Source organism: Peromyscus eremicus, chromosome 1 (assembly GCF_949786415.1).
Source record: "Peromyscus eremicus chromosome 1, PerEre_H2_v1, whole genome shotgun sequence".
NCBI lineage: Eukaryota > Metazoa > Chordata > Mammalia > Rodentia > Cricetidae > Peromyscus > Peromyscus eremicus.
The window spans coordinates 152194654-152217203 of record NC_081416.1 but is presented as its reverse complement, the minus strand read 5'-3'; the positions used below and the strand labels follow the sequence as shown (position 1 = coordinate 152217203).

Sequence of the window (22550 nt, the reverse complement as noted above, 5' to 3'; positions counted from 1 at the left end):
ACATGTAGATATGTATTCATATGTGTTTTTTTATACAACAGTAGAATTGCACCATTTTAACCTAATGATTTCTTTTACTTTTTGGTTGCTGGAGGAGATACGAGCCCTGGTTATCTACTCTTTCCTTCTTCCTTCTCTGTATCTATTTCTACAATATCCGTTGGCTACTACAGTAATATCAAGTGAAGAACAATAAATACAATGGGGTTAGTTGGTTCTTGTTTTCTGAGTTAGAATAGTTTAACCATCCAAAACAGACTGAGAACATGTAATTCCCAACTTGACCTTTGGGGTCACTGGCCTCATAGACCTGCCTAATCTGATGCTCAGAGCATCATAGATGATACATGCAGACTCCAGTAGCAGGAAGTAGCGACAAGGTGTGCATAACCCTTTACCACCATCATCAGGTGGAAAGCTGCAAATTCAGAGAAACATTTTAAGAGTTTCGAGGTGGCAAAAGTAGGACATCAACCACACAGGCATGTGATTTGTGTTTGGGATCTCATCATTTCCCTTTGAAGAGCATCAAGCAAACCAACTTCTTTTTTAATGACTCAATGAGAAGAATGTGTGTGTGTGTGTGTGTGTGTGAGACACCCCATGTGCTACATGCTGTGGTCTGCACAGAAGGTCATGTGTAAACTTAACAGTTCACTTTGGTGGTATTGAGAAGTTGAGTCTTTGTGGGTGATTAGGATGTGCAAGTAGGTGAAGCTAACTATGAATGTTGTTATCCTGAAACAAACAGGTTCATGTGACTGAACAAATGTTCACTTACTTCTCCCTAATGCTCCATCTCCTGCTTCCTGATATAAGGCCACATTATCATTACTTCTTAGCCTGGGAAATTAGGTCCACAGGAAGAATCAGAGTCAAGTAGTACATTCTTGAGAGTTCTCAGAAATCCGACTCGTTTCTCACTGGAACTCAAGTTTTGGCCAAAGATTGTAGGGAAAACAAACAAACAAACAAACAAAAAACAGAAACAAATTTTCAAACCTTCGGCTATGTCTTTGGTGTCTCTTACTAAGAAACCTTTAGAGGTCTCACCTAACCATACTTCTCAATGTCCTCACATGCTGCAAATTCAAAGTAGTCGGGGCTTCTTACTCTAGTTTCTATTCTCCTCAAGGTCACAATGGTCAAAGGCATGCATATTCCACATGAGGATTTGGGGATGGTGTCAGTAGCAAAAGTGGTTTGAGAACATGTGGTGTGTGTCTACTTCTTGGTGTGTGTGTGTGTGTGTGTCTACTTCTTGGTGTGTGTGTGTGTGTGTGTGTGTGTCTACTTCTTGGTGTGTGTGTGTGTGTGTGTGTGTGTGTGTGTGCAAATCAATGTGTACATTTTAAAATCCCAGGAGTTCTACAATTTGAAGATGTCTCTTGCTGGGTTTATAACCTGAAAATACCCAAGAAGACTTTCATTTGATCCCTCATAGTGTGTTATAATTAGCATCAGCTTTTCTTCTTCTAATTTTAAATCTGAAATGCTAGCAACGATTATAAATGCAGCATTGATTTATTAACAGGCTTTTCTCAGAAATGAAAATGAGCATTATCACATTAAAATGTCGTGCATAATTTTTAAAAAATATTAAAATGGATAAAAAGTAGTAATTTTAGATCAAAGGAAATCCAGTGTGTGTTTATTCCCCATATGATACAGGGAAAACCTAGAGGATAAGAATTGGTGATTTGAATTTTGTTCATTACTTTCCAGACAGTAAGAAAATAGGCTAATTGTCACTATCAGAAGATATTTGTTTCAATTCTCATTTGTTTTTGTGTTTTGGGTGGCTTTTAGTTTCACTGGTTTCAGTATAATGGCTTTTGATCCATGAGACACTGTAGCCTAAGAATGACTGACGGAGCACATTCAGAGAGCCATGAACCTTGGACACAAGCCCATCTTGCTGTGGTACATCTGCAGCTGGAACTGCTCAGGGTCAGTGGGTGGTTGTTCAGATCTGGACTCCTAAGGACTCCTGCTGCCTGGGACAGACATCTGAATGTATGTCAGTGGCAGACTCCCAAGGCATAAGACACTGTAACTGCACAATTCAGAGAGGTCTGATGCAGTGATAGGTACTGTGGCATGTCTGAATGTCACTTATGTCAATCAGTCTCTGCCCCTGTCACCAGCCAGGGTCTGTGCTGCATAAAGCTGACTGTACAGTAACCACAGTTAGATGACTAAATGCCTCAGAATTATGCAGAATTAAGATGAGCTTTTTACATCCTTGGTCTTTGGCTTAAATTTTATTTCAGGAAAATCTGGAGAAATGTGTGTTGGATAGACAGACTTGTGCTGCAGTTGAGAATATGGACACTATAGAGAGCTGCTGTTTCATGTGCTAAAATATGACTAGCAATATTCCAGTCTCTGCGTGCTAATTCACTTATTCCTCACGACAGACTCATGAGATGAAGTAAGTGCTGTTCTAGCTTTTCACAGATGCTGTGGGGTGGAAAGTTGGCTCAGCTGTTAATGGCTCTGGCTCACAACTAAAAGGACAAGAGAAGCTAAATGATTATACAACTTACCATAGCTGAAAACATCACTTATTCATTTGTTCATTCATTCATTCATTCATTCATTCATTAGTTAGACACCAAGGATCTGGGAAAGCAAATGTACTCACATATTCCTCTCTTTCCTTCAGTCTTCCTTGGGAATCTCTTTGCTCTAACCCTAGATGAAATTGATATAAATCTGCACATCAGAGCAGAGTAAGCAGCCACAGTAGAGACAGAATTAAGATATAAGCAGAGCACACCTGGCATGCATCCACACACTGGTAATTACCAATTACCACATTGACACCCTACTCATGCCCAGGGAAGATGCAGAATTGCTTCCTAGGATGGAGAGGTGTCCTCTTAACAGAAAGACAGAGTTAGTGAAGAAGTACTCTGTTTGGACTCTAGACTCAGAGTAATCAGTACAAACCAAAGCAACAGTGAGCCAACTAGAGTTAGCAAAAATTACAACAAAAAACTGGAGCCTAACTAATTTAATTTTAGAGTGTTAGTACTTGGTAAGAGAGCATCAGATAAGCTGATAAAGCAACAATCTCACAGTCACTTTCTGTGGGAGTGTGCTTACAGCAAGAGGCACAGGAGCACTGAGCTGAGTGGCTGAAGAATAGTACCCTGTGAAAGAGGGGCTGCAAGCCTCTCCAAAGCCAGTCATTATGGAGCAGCCTTAGTTGTTGAGGCTGCCTTGTTTACTATGCAAGGCTTGCTGGTGGGTAGTGGTGAAGACAATGTTTCCATCATAGAGATCTACTGAACTAAACTATCACTCTAGACTTTCACTGGAGTCCATGCTTTTTTTAAAAATCATTTTTTTTTGTTTTTTTGAGACAGGGTTTCTCTGTGTAGCTTTGCGCCTTTCCTGGAACTCACTTGGCAGCCCAGGCTGGCCTCGAACTCACAGAGATCTGCCTGGCTCTACCTCCTGAGTTCTGGGATTAAAGGCGTGTGCCACCACTGCCCGGCTAAATCAATTTTTAAATGTAGTTGCAGTTGGGTGAATCCCTTGCCAACATCACTTAGATAATCGACAGTGATTCTATCTGAGCAGCAATTACACTGAATAATGTTTTATAGCGTTAGTCTAGTTATTACTTTCAAGTATTATTATTATGTGAGTATCCCATTAGATGTCTGTAATTCATGCAATTTTTGTAATATACATCATATGTACTCACCTATAGAAAGGTGCATGAATGCATGTGTGTGTGCATGTGTGTGTATAAGTTGTATCATATATAGTAAGTAGCTTTATATTGCCACTGTCGTTTTGATGTTGTCAAGTAGAATATGAGAAAAATGACATACCAGTTTACATGGACATAACCATACCGACTTTCTATATATTTATCTTCCTATATTGTTCTCTATGACTTTATAACAGATGTCCACATTCTTGGTGGCATCACACATCTTGTTTTCATCTTACATATCTGTAGGTCAGAAGTCAAAGTGGGCTTCACTGAGCTGCAACCAGGATATCTATTTCCTTTCCTGATCCAGTTTATAAAGGCCACTAATATATGTGCATATATACTAATGTACACATATATTAGTATATACATATTTGCTGTACTGATGATGTACTGATAGACCTCATATATCTCATGCGTTCTAAATACTCTACTGTTGAGCTATATTCCTCACCCCTAGGCTTTACTATTTTATTTCCTGAATGTGCCAACATCCATGCTAACTGTATATTTCTCTTGGATGTTCATGTCTGAGATATTTCTCTGAGTTCTGCCTCACTTTGTTCAGGTCTTCACTGTAATGACAACTGTGTTGATCACATTTCATGCATTACTTCTTACAATTATCACATTCTCTGTGTCAATCAGAAACATATTCAGCTGGCATTAAGCCTATTTTCCTTATATATTTTTAACCAGCTTGTTCCAGTTCATGTGTAAATATATTCCATTGGGCTAGAAACTTATTTTATCCATTTATTGATGTGATAGTTTGTATATGGGTTGAATGTGGCGATCCTGTGGAAACACTGAAGGGAGAAGATGTTTAAAAGGCAAAAGCAACCATAAACTCCTGCAGTCCTCAGGAGCTACAGTCAGAAGAGATGGTCAGAATGAGCTGTTGTTACAAGTCAACCCCTACCCTCAGCCACTTGCTGGCTTCCTATTTCTCATGAGATGTCTTCTTCTTATATGTTTCCATGCTGTGTGATCTTAAACTTCACCAGAGGCCAAAACAAATAGGAATCCCCAGTCTTGGAACTTCAGCCTCCAAACTTTGGTGAAAAAATTACCCTCTTTACTATACAGAGTCAGGTTGCCTTAGGCATTTCGTTATTATAACAGTAAGAACAGCAGCAATCCCAAACAATCTGACTGCTATATCCAGTGCAAGTGAGTTAGACAGAGCCCCCATGTCCCCACAGTTTGTACTTGAAGATCCTTTAAAAAGGAGCAAGCTAGTCTTTAAAAAAGATTTATTTTATGTGTATTTGCCTGTAGGTGTGTATATGCTCTACATACTAGTGAATACTACAGGTGTCCATGGAAGCCAGTGATATGGTGTCCTCTGGAGCTGGAGTTACAGGAGACTGTAAAATACCTCTGTGATTCCTGACTTCATAAAATCTTAGATACAATTTACTCAAAGAAGTCTGCCAATGCACTCGTGATAAATATTTATCATGTATTTTTTTTACAGTTGAGTATCTTCACAAAATGTCTTCTGAGAATTAAATATGATAGTTTTCAAGCACCTAATAGCAGGCCTAAAATATCACTAATTCTTCTCACCCTGTCTGGTACCTATTTGTAGTAGAAATACATTTTCTCAATATTTTGATATTTTTTCTTTATGTCTTTCTTATTCTTTTTGTTAGCATTTTGTTTCTTGAAAAATATTCTCCTGGGCCAGGGAGATGTCTGAATGGACAAGAGCATACACAGAAGACCTGAGTTCAGTTTCCTTCTTAGGAACTCACAGCTTCTTGCCACTCTAGCTCCAGGAGATCTGATGCCCTCTTCTGGCCTCTATGGGCACTGCACTCAAGGGCAGGTAACAACACAGACACATAAGCATACACATAATTAAAATTAAATAAATCTTTTAAAAATTTATGCATAAGCACTTGTGTGCTGTAACTATATGCTGAAGAAATAGATATATATATAATATATATAATAAATATATATAAATATATATATTTATATATACACATTATGTATAATACAGAAAATATGCACATATACAATGTATGGATACATGAAACAGAAGTTTTCTTGAAGTAAAACCTTCTAAATAAGTTAGGTGCTTGAAAACTATCACATTTAATTCTTAGAAGATATTTTATGAAGATACTCATATGTAGATAAATACATGATAAATATTTATTACAAGTGCAATGGCAGACTTCTTTGAGTAAATTGTACCCAGGATTTTATGAAGTCAGGAATCACAGAAGTGTTCAGTTTTGAGTGATAAAGGAGTAAACTCAGTGATGCCTTCAGTACATCACAAAACTTGAAGGTAATCATTTCCTTAGTAATTTTGCTTATTTTCAAGGTCAGGTAATTTTTTTAACTTGATGTACTAGTGTAATATCAAACAAGGTAATGCTAATTACTGTACAAATAACCTCCTAAATACAATGTCCCAGATAAAACAGATGTTTGGCTTTTGCCGTGTGAGCCAAAGGATCACCATCCCCTTGGTTGTCTTCCCCAGGTCTTCCCATCTCCGTCTCTAACTGACCTGAACTTTGGTACAGATATTGTATTAATCAATGGTTAACAATAATGAGTACCAGAACTTGAAAAGTTTTGACAAATCAGGGCTGGAAGTGAAGCAGTTAATAAATATCCTCATGGTCTATTCATTGGGATGTAATACAGAGCTAAAATCAATAGGATACTGATATTGGATACATAGGATAAGTGTAATATAGCTCTGTCCCAGGAATAAGAATGAAGTGTTCTTTTTTTTAAAAAAAAGATTTATTTATTATATATAGAGTGTTCTGCTTGCATGTATGCCTGCATGCCGGAAGAGGGCATTAGATCTCATTATAGATGGTTGTGAGCCATCATGTGGTTGCTGGGAATTGAACTCTGGACCTCTGGAAGAGCAGCCTGTGCTCTTAACCTCTGAGCCATCTCTCCAGCCCAGAATAAAGGGTTTCATTGGTGGTGAAAAGACATGAGACATCTCAGGATTTTTGAAAAGTTAATTAAATACTACCAAATGTAAATTATTATTAGTGAACTAGTAAATATTTTAAGATTTTGGGACCACATATGGGTTTTTATTATAAAAAAAGAATGACACCAAACATATTCATGAATTGTACATTGATTTCAAAATAATGACATAATTAATAGAAAAGAAGGTAATAGGAAAAGGTTACTGGTTAACTTGTTTGTCTAATTGGATGCACTGAGAAATACCCTGCAGGACAGTAAAGCACTCCTCTCAGTGTGTCTAGTTTAGATTATTCACCCCCCTCAGGGCAGAGATGGCAGACCCAGTGGGTTTATCTTGTTCCTTATACCAGCATGAGTGTCTCAGACAGCTGTATAACTGAGAATCCCCACCCCAGCTGGAGGGATGAACACTAGTTGTCTTGATTTTGCTTTTCCTAATAAATTTACATGTTTTTGATATAAAAGAAAAAACCACTCCCTCTTTATGTGTTCCCTTTCTTTTATATTTAGCAGTATACAACTATGAACATTTCCCAAATCTTTCAGTTTTCAAAATGTCCTTCATATATTTTCATGTATTCCTTATTTCAGTTTGCTCAGAATATTTTCTATTCTTACATACAGTGTTACTGCTTTAGAGCATGCATCATAATATACACACCACACTCACACACACACACATGCATTCACACACACACACACACACACATACACACATATACACACACACAGGCACACACACAGGCACACACACAGACACACACACATGCACACGCACATGCACACACACACACGCACGCACACACACAGAGACACACACACACGCAGTAGCAAGAACTAACATTGTCCTGATCCAGTGCAGTTGAGCTGCCCATGATACGTTTGCTGCTTGTTTCAGAAGGCATTTTCCTGAGAACAATTAAGACTAAACTCATAAATAAAAACCATTGTTTGGCTAAAAAGAAAAATTCCTCCATATCTATTTATCCCGACAAACTGCTCACTTGTTAAACAACTTCCCAAGGTCCATTTTAAACACTCAGTTTCTTGTATTAATCTTTGAAACTCTTCCATTCCAACCTTACAGCTTCAGTAACTGTGTTCATTTAAAAGACCCATCACAAGCCCCTGGGAACTTGACCTAAAGAATTCTGTGAAGCCAATGTTTCCCTGTAGGTCGTGAGTTTGAAGAATATAAATGATATTTTCTCGAGGGCTGTCGCATAGCATGTTGTGGGATTCAACAACACTATATTAGATTTTCCAACTGTATCTGGAGAGAAGTGGATGAAATAGACCTGCAGTGTTGTTTGTAATGCTCGCTTTATTATTTTCTATGTGATTGATGTATGTCACAACTGAAAATTATAAAACAATGTAGCGAGACAAGAGGAATGAAAAACTGCATGAGATTCTATTCTTGATAGCTTTTATACAATAATATATATCATTATCATTAAACTGCTTATGTCATTGGAAAGGCTAATAAATGAATGAAGTAGCCAATATTATTAAGTTTATTTTACACTAAATTTACATCTCATATAGCTATAGGACAATGTATTCCTAATCAGATATTGTGGGAATCATTTAACTAAGTCTTTATAAGACTTATTTTCCAATTAATTTCATTTATGTACAGGGGTGTGTGTGTGTGTGTGTGTGTGTGTGTGTGTGTGTGTGTGTGTTTGCGTGTGTGTGTGTGTGTGTGTGCGCGCGCGTGTGCGTGTGTGTGTGTGTGTGTGTGTGTGTGTATGTGCACTTGTGAGTACAGGTGGCTGCAGAAGGAGAAGCCAGACATGGGGTCAGGTTCCTTGAATCCAGAGTAAGGGGTCTGTCAGCCGTCCAATATGGGTGCTGGGAACTGAACTCAGGTCTTCTCCATAGACACTAAGGGCTCATAAGTGCTGAAGCATCTTTCTAGCCCCCAATGAAGCCCTTAAATGCATCTCTGATCGTATTTATGATAACTTTCACTGGAGCGCACATGTAATTTATTGAATAAAGTACGCTTTTGTACTGATCTTAAATTAGCTTCTCAGTGTCTATGTGATGGTGATGTAACTTGGGAGTTGCTTGGGAATTAGCATAGTGCCCTCCTGGTCAACACTTGAGGATGGGGAGGAGACAGAGTGGAGATGAGTCTCAGGTATGTCCTGCGTTGGGAAACAGAACCAGAACATGTATTAGCATACCTTGGGTGCTTCCTCCCTGCTGAGATTTGTTCTTGGACAAGGCACTTCCCTTTCTCTGAGGCAGTGTTGTTTGCATATTTGTTTGCCCTTGAGACAGGGTTGCTCTGTGATAAACTGAAACTCACTTCATAAGAGCCATCAAGACTTTACTTGTTTTCTAAAACTTTAAGATTATCAAAGATCCTTAAGGGGCCCTAGCTTAGTGCTCTATATCACTAGGCTGATAATTTATAGGCAGTAGGACTTGCCTTTATCTATTAAATAAAACCCCAAAAGTTAATAATATTTGGTATAATCCATATAAAGGAAAGTGCTTTAAGCAGATAAAATGAAATTACACATTATTTTAAAATATAAAAAAATTTTCACTTTCAAAATTCAATTGCAAGTACGAAACTGGCAAGCTTTCTTTGAGCAATGTTAATATAAGTTGCCATTTCCAATAGAAATGTTTCTCAGCCTTCAGTAAAATCTATAAAGGTCTTTAGTGTTAAACGGATCTGTAGGTCATGTGGGAGGCTGTTTGTTTCAGTTTCATAGGTTGATAATTCTGAAGTCATAAAAGTTGCTATAGCTAATGTCAAATTGTTGCATAAATTAAGGATGGTAATTCAGGATTCTTTTTTATAACTTATATGTAGCACATTTTCCTCAAATCCATGGTGTGAAAAATAAAAGACAGATAAAGGTCAGATATGATTGTGGTTTAATTTTAGTTTTATTTAATTTCTCTTGAGTTCTTATGCCATATATTTGGCATTGTACATGAAACCATAGTAATGTACAAAGCATTTGTGCTTTAGAAGTTGTATTAGTTGTGTTAGTCAGGGTTGTCTACGTGAACAGAACTGATAGAATGGACATGTATGTGTATATGCATGCATGTTTGTTTGTATGGGACTTATTAGAGTGACTTCCAGGCTGTGGTCCAGCTAGTCCAACAATGGCCATCTTCTGATGGAAAGTCCAGAATGTAACAGTTGTTCAGCAAATAAGGCTGGGTGTCTCAGCTGGTTCTCAGTATATGTCAGAATCCTGAAGAAGTAGGCTCTAATGTCAGTGAAGGAATGCCTTGGCAGCAGGATATATGAATTTACAAGTGAGAATGAGGGCAAGCATGCAAAAAGCAAAATCTTATTTCTCCCATATCTTTTATATGTTCCACAAGATGTGGCCCAGTCTTAGGATGGGTCTTCCCACATCAAATAATCCAGTTAACTAAAAATCCCTCACAGTTGTACCAAGTTGCTTGGGTTTTTAGTGAGTTCCAGATGTAGTCAAATTGATAGCAAATGATAATTATCATAGAAATTTATTACCATTTGACAGGGAAAACATCTTGTTTGATATTTCACTCCATTACTTCATTTCTTTGTTTTCTTACCTCTTTCCCTTTTTACCTCTATTTTTCTTCATCTTTTTCATATTTATGTTTAATAATTCTTGGAGGGTCAGAAAAGCTGTTTACAGTAAAGCAACACTTCTGCATTTTTATAAAATCTGATAAAAAATAGTATTTCAAACTGTACAGTCACCAGAAGTACACAGTTATCAAAAATGCACACATTTCACTTGGCACTTCTGCATTTTTATAAAATCTGATAAAAAATAGTATTTCAAACTGTACAGTCACCAGAAGTACACAGTTATCAAAAATGCACACATTTCACTTGGCATCTCCAGCACCTTCAGCTTTCTGTGCCTGGTCTGTTTTGGCATCTCCATTTTCTGCAGGATTATTCTCATCCTTACCAGCATCTACTTTCCCCTTCTTGTAATTGCGGACCTTCTCTCCCTTCTTTGCAGGGGCCTTTTTAGGCTTGGGCTCTGGCTTTGGAGGAGCAGGTTTAGCAGACAACCTTGCAGATCTTCTCTGTGGCTCATCCTTCACCTTGGCTTTATCTCCTTTAGTATCCCCTTCAGCCTTTCTTTTGAGCATGGCGGCGGCCAGGGACGTCCGTGCTGAAGGCGGGGATGCAGTGGTGCTCGGGTTTGGTCCGTCCGGGGGTCGTTCTCTCTGTTTCTTCACACTCCTCAAGACTAAGTTACTCTTGACTAGTTCCTCCAATAAATTTCAAATATACAGTGTGGCCTAAGTTTTGTACAGTGTACCACACTGTAAGTAGATAATGCTGGCTTTGTCCAAGGTCTCCAAGTACGTAGAGGCATTGTCTACAGGTGGTACACTCCATATCTTGCAGTTCAATAAACTGATCTAGGCAAGGAACATTTTTATTCCTTTAAGTTTTTAAAAATGCTATTGTAAAGGCAGGAAAAAAAAGTACTTTTAAACCAATAATGTTGGGATAGCTAGATGACCCTGGGGGAGAAATCAAACTCAATTCCTACGTAGTGTCTACAAGATACTTTCAATTACATATATAAAAAAAATCATACCAAGGTAAAAATTCAGTACTTCCAGATAAATACAGGAGACTTGCTTAAGACTTTGTAGTAAGAAATCAAAATAACCTGTAAGAGTGTCACAGACTTTCCCTAGAATTTTATATACAAAAACAGCCAGTGAGAAAAAGTTAAAACTGATATACAATAGTTATACCCTGCATATTTTAAACATTATTTGTGTTTAGGGTACATAAAGAAAATTTACTTGTCAATGGATCAAAACAGGTAAACATATTCATCAGAAACTAAAGATGACAAGGAGGCTTGCTCAGATATTTTACAAAAGAATATATGAAAGTAAATAATTAGATTAGTAGACATTAAGAGAATGCAAATAAAAGTTACAATTTAAGGAAACCATAATTCGAAAACATCCCAGAGCCATAGATTAACTGGGATCCCACATCAATTCAGAGTGTAAAGTGGATACCGTGTTTGGGAATCATTGTGGAAGTTTTAACTTAGTGTACAATGGCCACGTGATGCAGTAATTGTCTAATAAATTCATAACTATATCACAAAAGCATAATGTTGAATTAAGTAATGCTCTGGGCAACATAAAGTGGACACGGCATGTGCACTGTGTGTATCTTGTTTTTGTTTTTGTTTTGTTTCTACCAGGCTTTAGAACCGGGGAAACTAAAGATAAAAACCAAAATAAGAGCTTTCTGATGCAGCCTGTGGAATATGCAGCAGAGGTATGTGAGGAAACCGTTTGAAGTGTTTTAAGAATTATCAATCTTTGTTGAGACAGCAGTTCTTGGCTGTATGCAATTTTTGAAACTTAGTGAAAACACGTTTGAAATGTGTACATTTTATTGGATCTGAGGCACATTGGCAAATGTGATACAGATGTTTATTAATGTGGCCACCTAGTTTTCTTAAATATATTACATGTTTTTTTGCCTACTATCTAAGTATTGCACTGTAGTCCCCACATTCATTGGATAATGCTGGGTCCAGTAGGCAGAGTAAGGAATAAGAATGGAGATTTTCTCACCAAAAATGTAAAGGACAACAAGCTTCAATTTAGTGCTTCATGATGTCATGATGTAGCTTTCCTTACCTGAGGGAGGAATATATTTTTGATGGGGAAAACACACACACACACACACACACACACACACACACACACACACACTTTGAAGGATGGCTGTAGAAGAAAGATAATTCTACCTACTTAGTCATGAGTCTGTACCAGGAAACAAATGAATTTCTTGTGTCTATAAGAAGCAGGACTGGGAATTTCATTTACAGATGCTGGGAATGGCTGAGCTTTATGAAGTGCTGAGGGAGCCAATTAATGACAGCATCTTGAGTAAAGAGTTTATGAATATGTATAGTTTTCAGGCTCCATAACAATTGATGCTAGATGCAGCCAGATGGGGTGAATGGAGAAAATTCTCCACGTTCGTTATTAATTCCAGAAAAAGTATATAAAAGAAAAATAGATTGCATCAACATCTATATTTCTATGATTTCTAGAGAAAGGGTGAAACATGACATTTTAATTGTAATAATATTGAATGATTGATTATTCCATAGAGAAAGATGAAGCCAAGCACAAGTGTGTATTACCAAGTCTAGGTCACGATTGTACCAAGAAGATGCACATCAGTGTAAAGTATCCTTGGAAGAAGGATTCATTATTAAAAATAAAACAAAACAAAAAACTTCAACATTATTAGTTTGAGATGGATACATGAAATCAGCAAAATATATTTGTGTGTATCTGTATCTGTCTATCTGTGCATATGTGTAAAAGGGAAAAGGGTGAGTAAAGGAGAGGGAGGGCATGTGAGAGGGAGGAAGGCAGAGAAACAAGTAAAATTGCACTTAATATGTAGCTCCTCCTTCTCCATAACCCCACACTGTAGCTGCCTTCATTGGAGTTTCATTCATAGACCTTGTTGAGAACCAGGCTACCCTTCTCTCATTCGAATGGGGGTAATAGTACTCAATGTGTGTGGGAATTACAATTCTGCAGAAATGTGATGAGGTTGTATGCTTATGTACTGGGGGTGCTTCACGCTGGCTCATCTGGACAAAATGTGCAATTTTTAATCATTTTGATCCAATGTTTGAAAATTGTTGTTGTTAAACCTTCAATTACAGAGAACTCTCATGATGGTATTTTCATAGCTAAGAAGCGTATAACACATTTTGGGTATCTATTCTTCTGTTGATTGACATCAAAGCTGACTCTTGAATTTAACTGCTGCAGATGGTTTGACCATGAGCATAGAGATACAGTTGTCTCTGTGGCACACCGCCTTAGAGTTCTTCATGTATATATTCACACACTAGGTAAGCTATCACTCTGTCTTATGGTAGATCTAACTTTAGGTTTTGGAGGAACCACCATACAGATTTTCAATAGCCATGAAATCAATACTACTCTGACACAGGGGCCACTTGGTCCTAACTCAAGTCCCGTTTGGACACTTTGCTTTGTGCTTTATCCCTTGCATTAGTTTGAGGGCATTTTCAATGTCCTGGTAACACAGCTGAAATAAATGCAGCCAGGAGTACTGATTTTTTTCTTTGACAGTAATTATCTATTTTGTCCATTACTATTCTCTTCTCATTGTGTACCCAAGTTTTTGAATTCTTTGGGTCCTAGTAGTAACTCATATGCAGGATTAGTATTTTTAAAATAAACCTGGATTACTCATCAACCGAGGCATGTAATGAAAAAAGAGATTAATGTGTAATAAAATAACTCAGAACACTGGAGGCAAGAACCAAGTCACATGCATGGGAATATAGCTTGTGTGAGATCTGTCACTGAGGTGATGAAAATGAGAGGAAGATGATTAGTAGAGAGTTCACCAAGTGATGGTATCTCAGCTGTCTCCTGAGAAATGACTTAGCTTTGCACAAACTTTCATGAAATTCCCAGATGCATTATGTAAGGAGGAGACCATACACAAGAACAAACTTTCTAACAGAGAGGCATGAAGCAGAGCTATGTTTAATAATTCCCATTTCCAATCAACATTACAATGGGAAAACCTAAACTTGAGGAAAATTCAGGGAAAGAAGTGGGACTCTGTCATTAAGTCAATGGTGTTCAGCTTCAGAGTACTCTAATGGGAAAGGTCCCAACCCTGAGAGCCTCAACTTGGCCTTCTTATCAGAATGCTGGTGAGAGGAGAGTTGGTCCTTATTTGTTCCTCTTCCTTGCCCACTTTTGGTTCTCTCCTACACTACAAAGAGTAGTATGTGTTGCTTATGCCTTTGACATCTTGGACAGTACAGCTTTTCCCCCACCAGAGAGGCATCAACATACAATTGGGTACCATGTTGTTCTCATCTTTGGGAAAGAAAATGGGCAGAAGAGAAGCAGAGTGATGCTCTTCAGTGTATGATGTCAGCCTTTCATGTTTACTATAAAAACCTAGAGAACTTCATGCAAAATACTGTCAGTTACTGAATATGTCAGTCATGAATTAGTGTAAGGCATAATAGGAATAATTTTCCTTGCCTGAGGATGCAACATAGTACTTACATGTCAACTTTCTTAAAAAACAAAAACAAAAACAAAAAAAACCCTTCATTTATGTCTTGTATAGTGTGGCACACACCTTTAATTCCAGTGCTTAGGAGGCAGAGGCAGGTCTATCTCCATGAGTTCAAAGCCAGATTGATCTATGTAGAAAATCTCTTGAGCAGCCAAGGGCTACATTGAGAGACATTATCTTTTTTTTTTTTTTTTTTTTTTTTTTGGTTTTTCGAGACAGGGTTTCTCTGTGTAGCTTTGCGCCTTTTCCTGGAACTCACTTGGTATCCCAGGCTGGCCTCGAACTCACAGAGATCCGCCTGGCTCTGCCTCCCGAGTGCTGGGATTAAAGGCGTGCGCCACCATCGCCCGGCGAGAGACATTATCTTAAAAATAAATAACCTTCATTTATTAAAGTACTGCTTGATAAATATTGAAGAAAAAAAGAAGAAATGAAGTATGGCTTACAGCTACCATTACAGTCAGTAAACAGCTAAATAAAGTGTACAGAGGCATTAACCAGCTGTAAATTGCACCATGCAGTTCAAGAAGAGAAGTTAACACAGGTCTTTATTGGGGGATTTATTAATGCAACTCCACATAGTTAAAAGTAAGTTTATTTTGGGGTAATTTACAGCCAGTAAAGGGGTTGATTACAGGGTCTGGGAGAGGTGAAGTGCAGTCCAGCAGTGTTCTCTGGAGAACTCTGCTTGGTTTACCATCCAGCATCTAGGATCACAAGGAACCAAGAGAGCCTGCATATCCAGATCTCAGGTCTTAAGCACTCCCTTCTCGGCCCTGCCTCAAGGGCAGGTCAGAGGTAGGCATGACAGTTGCCAGAAGCCTCGCTGGGGATGGTACTTTCAGGTCAAAGCTGGAACAGCTACCCACTACAGGGTTTCACAAATTCAGTCTTCTAAAGAGACTCCCCCAGGATTGGGAACAATCACCTTTGATGAAATAAGACTAACAGATCTCTGTGCTGAGCCTCAGGTCACACTGACCCTGAAATATTTGTTCATTTAGTTAAGAAAAGCAAGAGGCCAACATGAGAGGAACTGAACTGGCTTAAACTGGAAAGAGGATCTAAGATGCTCTGGTTCAAACAGATTTTCCAACTGTTCTTTCCAATGTGCAGTGAAAGGATAGCTCTTCCCCACACTAGCTCACACCAGGAGACCATGTGGCTTATAATGCCTCAATTGTTTACACTTTAATGAGGAAAAAGTACCAATTAACCAACTTTACTGTGTCTTTCATTTATTTATTTATTTAAAATTTGTTTTTCATTTATATACCTACCAGTCCCCCCTCTCAGCCCTCCCCCCATCTACTTCTGCAAAAAGTTAAGGCCTCCCATAGCGAGTCAACAAAGCTTGGTACATTCAGTTGAGGCTGGACCAACCCCCTCCCCCCCATGTCAATCTCTGTACAAAGAAAATAGCAGAGAGGGGAGACTCAATGAATGAACTGAAACATGTGAAGTTCAACCACATTTTCTGTTAACATTTCATGCACTAATTGTGTCTTGACCATTGAAAGCAAGGAAATCCCACTGTTTAGTTACTATCTGTAGAGAGTTTGGGATTTCCAAGTAAGGGGAAGTTAGACAGGAGCCTGTGCCCAACTTTTAGAATAACAGCATTTACAAGGACTTTGGGATACATTCCAAGAAAATAGAAAACAAAGCTCCACTCACATGAAATATGGCTTTTATCATTTATTTCAGATGGTTTTTACACAGCCTTTTTTTTTTGCCTATGCTGGTCAGCTTAAAGGGCCTGCTCCACAAATAATCTTCACCTGTTGCTTCCAGATGAGGGTTGACTGATCTTTAGTGTCACTGATCTTCTGACAGTGTAAGGAAGTTGTGAACTCTTCCCTTAGAAAAAGGCATTTTGACCCCAACACCTCATTCAGACATTTTCATGGAGGGAATGCCCATGGTGCAGCCTATGTGTGGGAGATCTTCAGGACCGGGGGACTCTGTCCATAGCAGTTGTGTGCAGCGGTTCCTGCTATAGCATTACTTGCATGCAGTAGGTACTTACTCAGTGCAGCTTCGGCAAATGCTACTTGATGGAGTCTATGCTTAATATACTTCATGAACTGTAATAGTTACCTTCTTATGAGAAATTGAATCTTCAATACAAAAGATCAAATTCAGTTACTTTTTAGGGCTGTGTTTATAGTGAACATTTTCTATAGATTCTGTTATATATGTAGTAGTGTCAACTTTTTGACCAACCTGTGCAGATCTTGTCTTCTGGACCCATGATCTGAGGACCTGAAAGGATGGGGCAGACTACAGTCTAATGCTGTAGACAACTAAAGCGATAAATCCACGGGAGTCTGTTTAAGAAGTATTAGGGAAATTTATTAAGGTGAATTGAGAAAATACATCATGAATACAGACCACGGTAGACAGCTGAAGTCATCCTCTGATCTGACCAGGAGCGAATCTACCTCTCAGGCAGGAGCAGGGAAAAGGGGAATGGGACCCTTCTTCCTCTCCTTTTAAGAGGTCATGTACAGCAGCAGAAAGCATCACCTCCTTTGGGCCCTATAGCCAAAGGTCATTGGCGGAATAAATACCACTACAGAGAGCCTTGCTTCAGTTTCAGTATACTTTATACATAGAAGTAACAAAAAAAGCAATGATCCAAGGACGGCTGTTTGAGTTCAGCAAAGCATGATCAGAAAATAAATGTAAATAAATGTCAATAACCTCATACTAAATATTAATAGAGTTAACCTTTCCCAGAACTTTCTCAGGTCAGATCAATTTAAACACAATTGCCTGGAATATACTATAGATTATATCTAGGAAAGCAGGAAAGCAAGGCATAAGGCCATATCCAGATTCAGGTAAACTGAGGACGGCACTCCACACATCCTTTCACCAGATTGGGTTCTATAGCTATGCTCTGACATCCAGCAAGAATAGACATGTCTTGTAAATTGAATGTAAATGTTTAACACAGGAGACATGAAATCACACCCATGACCAATCCAGTGAACAAAATGCACCTGAGGTAAAAGGCCCTCTGCCTCTTTTCCTGGAGACTCTCTCCCAGTTCCTCAAGGCAGTGTTCACCATGGGTCATTCTTTTGACTGTTTTTGGACACAGTAGTAATGTTTAAGAACATATTCTAGTATCAAATGGTGAAACTAAATTCATTTAGCAAAGTGAGAAAAATATTTAGCAAATATATTTTTTATGTTAATTAAACAAGTAAAAGCACAAAATTGTAGCTAAATATTCGGCACAGTGTGATTAACATTTAGTTGTAATTATTGTAAGAATGAATTTGTTACATAAGTTTTACTTTCTCATGTCCATGTTTAATAAAGCAACCATCTAGAAAATTATGGGAACTGACAATTTACTTTTCAGCTGAAAAATAAGTGTGTGTGTGTGTGTGTTTCATAGAACTCCTATTGAGAAGACCAAACCTCCTTTGGATTAGGAACTGAGAGAAGTGGTAATTTAATCACTCAGATTAATTTGAAGTTGATGTGAAATAACTGAAAAACTATTGATTGTAGATTCAGAATGGCTGTCATTGATCTCCTGACGAATCAATCTGCCTCGAATCTTTGGCATTAGCACTGCTAGTTCATTTCCTCAGAAAACTGTGACATTTTTCTTTTCTTTTTAATGAAAAAATTGAGAGAATACAGTGACTAAGTATTGCTGGGCTTGGCAGGGTCACTGTTTCAGGGCCTCTTTCCTGGCCCTTCCTAGTTTCCTCCTAAAGCCATTCCATGCAAATGAGAGAATTGGGGGTGTCAGCTGTGGCAATGAAGCTTGGTGATAGATCTCCTCCATGTCTGCTTCTCCTAGTGATGCAAGAGAGGGCATTCAGAGTCTCATGGGCCGTGGACATGAGGATACTATGGCTGACCAGGAAGCGAACAGATGGGGCCACAGTGGCAAGGACCCCAATCACTACAGACCTGCAGGACTACCTGACAAATACTGAGCATCCTCCTTACTGCCTCAGGAGGCTGTGCTGCGGGCTCTGGGGTCAGGACATGGGGTTCTTCACTTTTGTGTCTACTGTGGGTGTGGAGGACATACAGTGCACAAATAATAAATTTGTAAGAGATGAAGTTTCCTGTCATTGTGTTTTAGTGGGTGGAGCTGTTTGGTATAAAGGGTCAATACTAAACACAGTGGGGAATAGAATATTTAGGCTTAGGACTGATGTTCTCAGAAGTTACATAGAGAGATAGCTCTGATGACTGCCCCATTCCCCATTTAGGCTCAGGTTCCTGCTTTGCAGAAGAAACTGCCAGATATTCTATAGGACACAGAGAGAAGCAACTAAGAAACTCTAGGCCTATAGGCTGAAGAAAGATGCCCAACATTTCAGAGGAACTTTGAATGACTATACAGGCAAGCAGCTGTCTCTGTCATTTCCAGAATTTTTAGAAGTTGCTTAAAATGGTACTTCCTATTTACTTAGGTAATATTATATCTTTCTGAGGTCTTTGATGTAGTTGAAGACTAGATAGTTATAATTTTCCTTGGCTATGATAAAAGATAAATTGGATATGGAACTTTAGACTCACAAATATAGGATAAATGATAGAATATTTTCTTTAATTTTGCCAAATACAAATAGACTAGATATTGTAACTGTAATTCTTGCTTGATAACAGTTCTATTATATGTAATTTTACTATGTTAACATTAAAATGTTTCTTTTTGATTACACAGAGAAGGGGAAATGCTGTGAGGTATTACTTTTGTACACTGGTTTAATAAAATGCTGATTGGTCAATAGCAAGGCAGAAAGTATAGGTGGGGCAAGCAGATGAGGAGAATTCTGGGAGAAGAAAGGGTTGAGTCAGGAGTCACCAGCCAGACAGAGAGGAAGCAAGATGAGAAGGCAGAACTGAGAAAAGGTACCAAGCCACATGGCAAAACAAAACTAAAAGAATTATGGGTTAATTTAAGTGTAAGAGCTTGTCAGTAATAAGTCTGAGCTAATGGTCATAGAGTTGATAATTAATATGTCCCTGTGTATTTATTTCGGTCTGAGTGGCTGCAGACCAGGTGGGACACAGGGAAGCCCCCAACTACACTCGGAGAAAACTAAATTTTCACTTGCAAGTAGTTATCAACTGGAAATAGCTTCTGGGTTATGGATAGGGTTATGTGTCCAAATTTCTTTTCAGGTCTAGGACCCAATTTGGTGTAGACTCATGCAGGCCCTGTGCATGCTGCCACAGTCCTTGTGAAATTCAATTGTACGTCAATCTTCTTGATTTAGAGAACCTGTACTCTTGGTTTTCTCCATCTATTCTGGGTCCCACACTCTATCTGCCTCCTCTTTCAAAACACCCCCTGAGGCCTGAGGGGAAGGATTTGATAGAGACATCTGTTCTAAGCTAAGCAATCTAAATTCTTTCACTCTCTGCATAGTGTCTGACTGTAGGTCTCTGCACCTTAACCTATTATCCACTGGAGAAAGTCCTCTTGATGACTGAGCAGTTAACTATGAGTATGTCATAGATATGCCGTAGATATATTTGAGTATGCCATACTCTGAGTATGTGGAATATCATTAGGCGGTTTTTCTTCTTATGTTTTGTTTCATTTGGAAAGGTGTTATTTGGTTTCATACTAGATCCCCGACCTATCTAGTCACAGGTTCTTGCTTATCCAACCAGTGTCCAGTATATGTTCTATATCATGGTGTGGGCCTTAAGTCCAATAAGATATTGGTTGTTTACTCCCAAAAGATTTGTAGCACCATTGCACTAAGTATATTTTGTTGGCAGAACACCATTGTAGATCAAGGGGTTCATGGCTGTGTTACTGTTTATGTTTCCCCTTCGGTAGAGTACCTCCTTGTACCAAAGATGCTAGACTATAGGTGTGAAGGCTGTATGTAGGCACTAGTTTGACTTCTCTGTGTTCATGTTCAATGAGTTGTTGGTGTTCTATTCAACAGTTGATGTCTTGCTGTCATTTTGTAGATAACAACCTATAGTCCTGGCAATAACCTCAGTTATTTGGAGATTCACAAAAACCCCTTTGGCCAGCAGCTCAATTAGATGGAACCCAATCCTGCTAATGAATGCTTCATTTGGTGACAAGAGATGTCCTGTTGGAGCTCTGTCTCCCCAGTATTTGGTGATTTCATGTACATCATCTGCATATATGTATATATTTTAGGAATCTTTTTCTCTGTCAGATTTCTATACTACCCATTCAGATGGCTCTTAGTTTTAGCTGTCTCTCCATGTATTTCCTTCCTTGTCTTCTTCCCTTCTCCTTTCCATGATCCTCCACTTCCAGCTCCCCCTTATCTATCCATAATTGTTCTATTTTCCTTTCCTAGAGAGATCTACCTGTGCTCAGTTCTCTACTCTATAACAAACCTTGTGGTTATATGGATTTTTGCTTGGTTATGATTATGATTGCCTTAACAGCTAATATTTACATATAAGCTAGTATATACCTTATTTGTCTTTCTAGGTGTGGTATACTTCACTAAAGATGAGGTATTTTTTAATAAATATTTTTATTTTATAATTTAACTTTTTATCAGCCATGATTCCCCTGTCCTCCCTCCTCTCACGCCCCAACCTTACCCCCTCCAATCCACCTCCCATTCCCACCTCCTCCAAGGCAAGGTCTCCACTGGGGAGTCAGCTCAGCCTGGTAGATTCAGTTGAGGCAAGTCCAGTCTCCTCCTCCCTGCACCAAGGCTGAGCAAAATGTCTCAGCATAGGCCCTAGGTTCCAAAAAGCCAGCTCCTTCACTGAGGACAGGTCCTGGTCCCACTGCCTGGGGGCCTCCTAAACAGTTCAAGTTCATCAACTGTCTCACTTATCCAGAGGGCCTGGTCCAGTTTCATGGGGGCTCCTCAGCTATTGGTTCACAGTTTATGTGTTTCCACTAGTTTGGATATTTGTCCCTGTGCTTTATCCAATCATAGTCTTGATATCTCTTACTCATATAATCCCTCCTCTCTCTCACCAACTGGACTCCTGGAGCTCCACCTGGAGTAGTCTTGGCTGTGGTGACTCTTCACAGCAATAAAACAGTATCTAAGATGCTCACCAAGGACATCATCTGTGCATTTAAATACATTTTTATCTGTTGAAATGTGAAAATCATGTGTCAATAATAAATGACTTTATTAATGATCACTTGTGTGAAACACTTGACACTCTTCCTGAACTAAGGGTCTGGGACTAGAAATTGTCATATCTGGGTTATGTGCTTTCAGATTCCCAGATTGCAGCCATGTAAAGCTGCTCTAGTCTTCCTGCAGGTGTCCAACTGTCGCTTTTTTTTTTTTTCAACTGTCCCTTTTTAAACATGGCTTCTGGGAATCCTATTGGCTTTCTTTCATCTGCTTTATGACATCATTCCTCCCTCAACCAATCAGCACCAGATAAAGTCTTGAGGTTGCCGTGTGTGACCAAATGTGCCTCAGTACTGAGCATCTTTGATCCTGCACAGACGTGATTTTTTTTTACTGCGAAACCTAACAACCCACTCTCTCATCCCTTTATCCAGATCCTACTCCTGTTTTGTCCCCATTCCTTTATCCAGATCCTACTCCTGTTTTGTCCCCATCCCTTTACCTAGATCCTACTCCTGTTTTGTCCCCATCCCTTTACCCAGATCCTACTCCTATTTTGTCCCCATCCCTCTATCCAGATCCTACTCCTGTTCTGTTCCTGACTTGAAGATGTCAGGTAGGAAAA

At 38.8% G+C, this 22550-nt stretch overlaps 2 protein-coding genes across 7 annotated transcripts in view; one reads left to right on the top strand and one right to left on the bottom strand.

Annotated features, from left to right (window-relative positions):
* The first annotated feature begins 2273 nt into the window (after positions 1-2273).
* The window catches only part of LOC131920057 (STAM-binding protein-like), a 39847-nt gene continuing 19570 nt past the window's right edge, over positions 2274-22550 (top strand). Inside the window, exons 1-4 of one of the 6 annotated variants that reach the window (XM_059274485.1) lie at positions 2274-2434; positions 5392-5567; positions 11935-12011; positions 19085-19288. In XM_059274485.1, coding sequence (XP_059130468.1) covers positions 19267-19288 — 22 coding nt within the window. In that variant the 5' untranslated portion in view covers positions 2274-2434; positions 5392-5567; positions 11935-12011; positions 19085-19266. Of the gene's footprint in view, positions 2435-5391; positions 5568-11934; positions 12012-19084; positions 19289-22186; positions 22542-22550 lie in introns of those variants that run through there. The other 5 variants (XM_059274478.1, XM_059274492.1, XM_059274509.1 and 2 more) reach the window with 5 other exon arrangements.
* Positions 10252-11336, bottom strand: LOC131920173 (non-histone chromosomal protein HMG-17-like). The gene has a single exon (XM_059274574.1). The coding sequence runs from the start codon at positions 10844-10846 to the stop codon at positions 10574-10576; it is 273 nt and encodes a 90-aa protein (XP_059130557.1). The 5' UTR covers positions 10847-11336; the 3' UTR covers positions 10252-10573.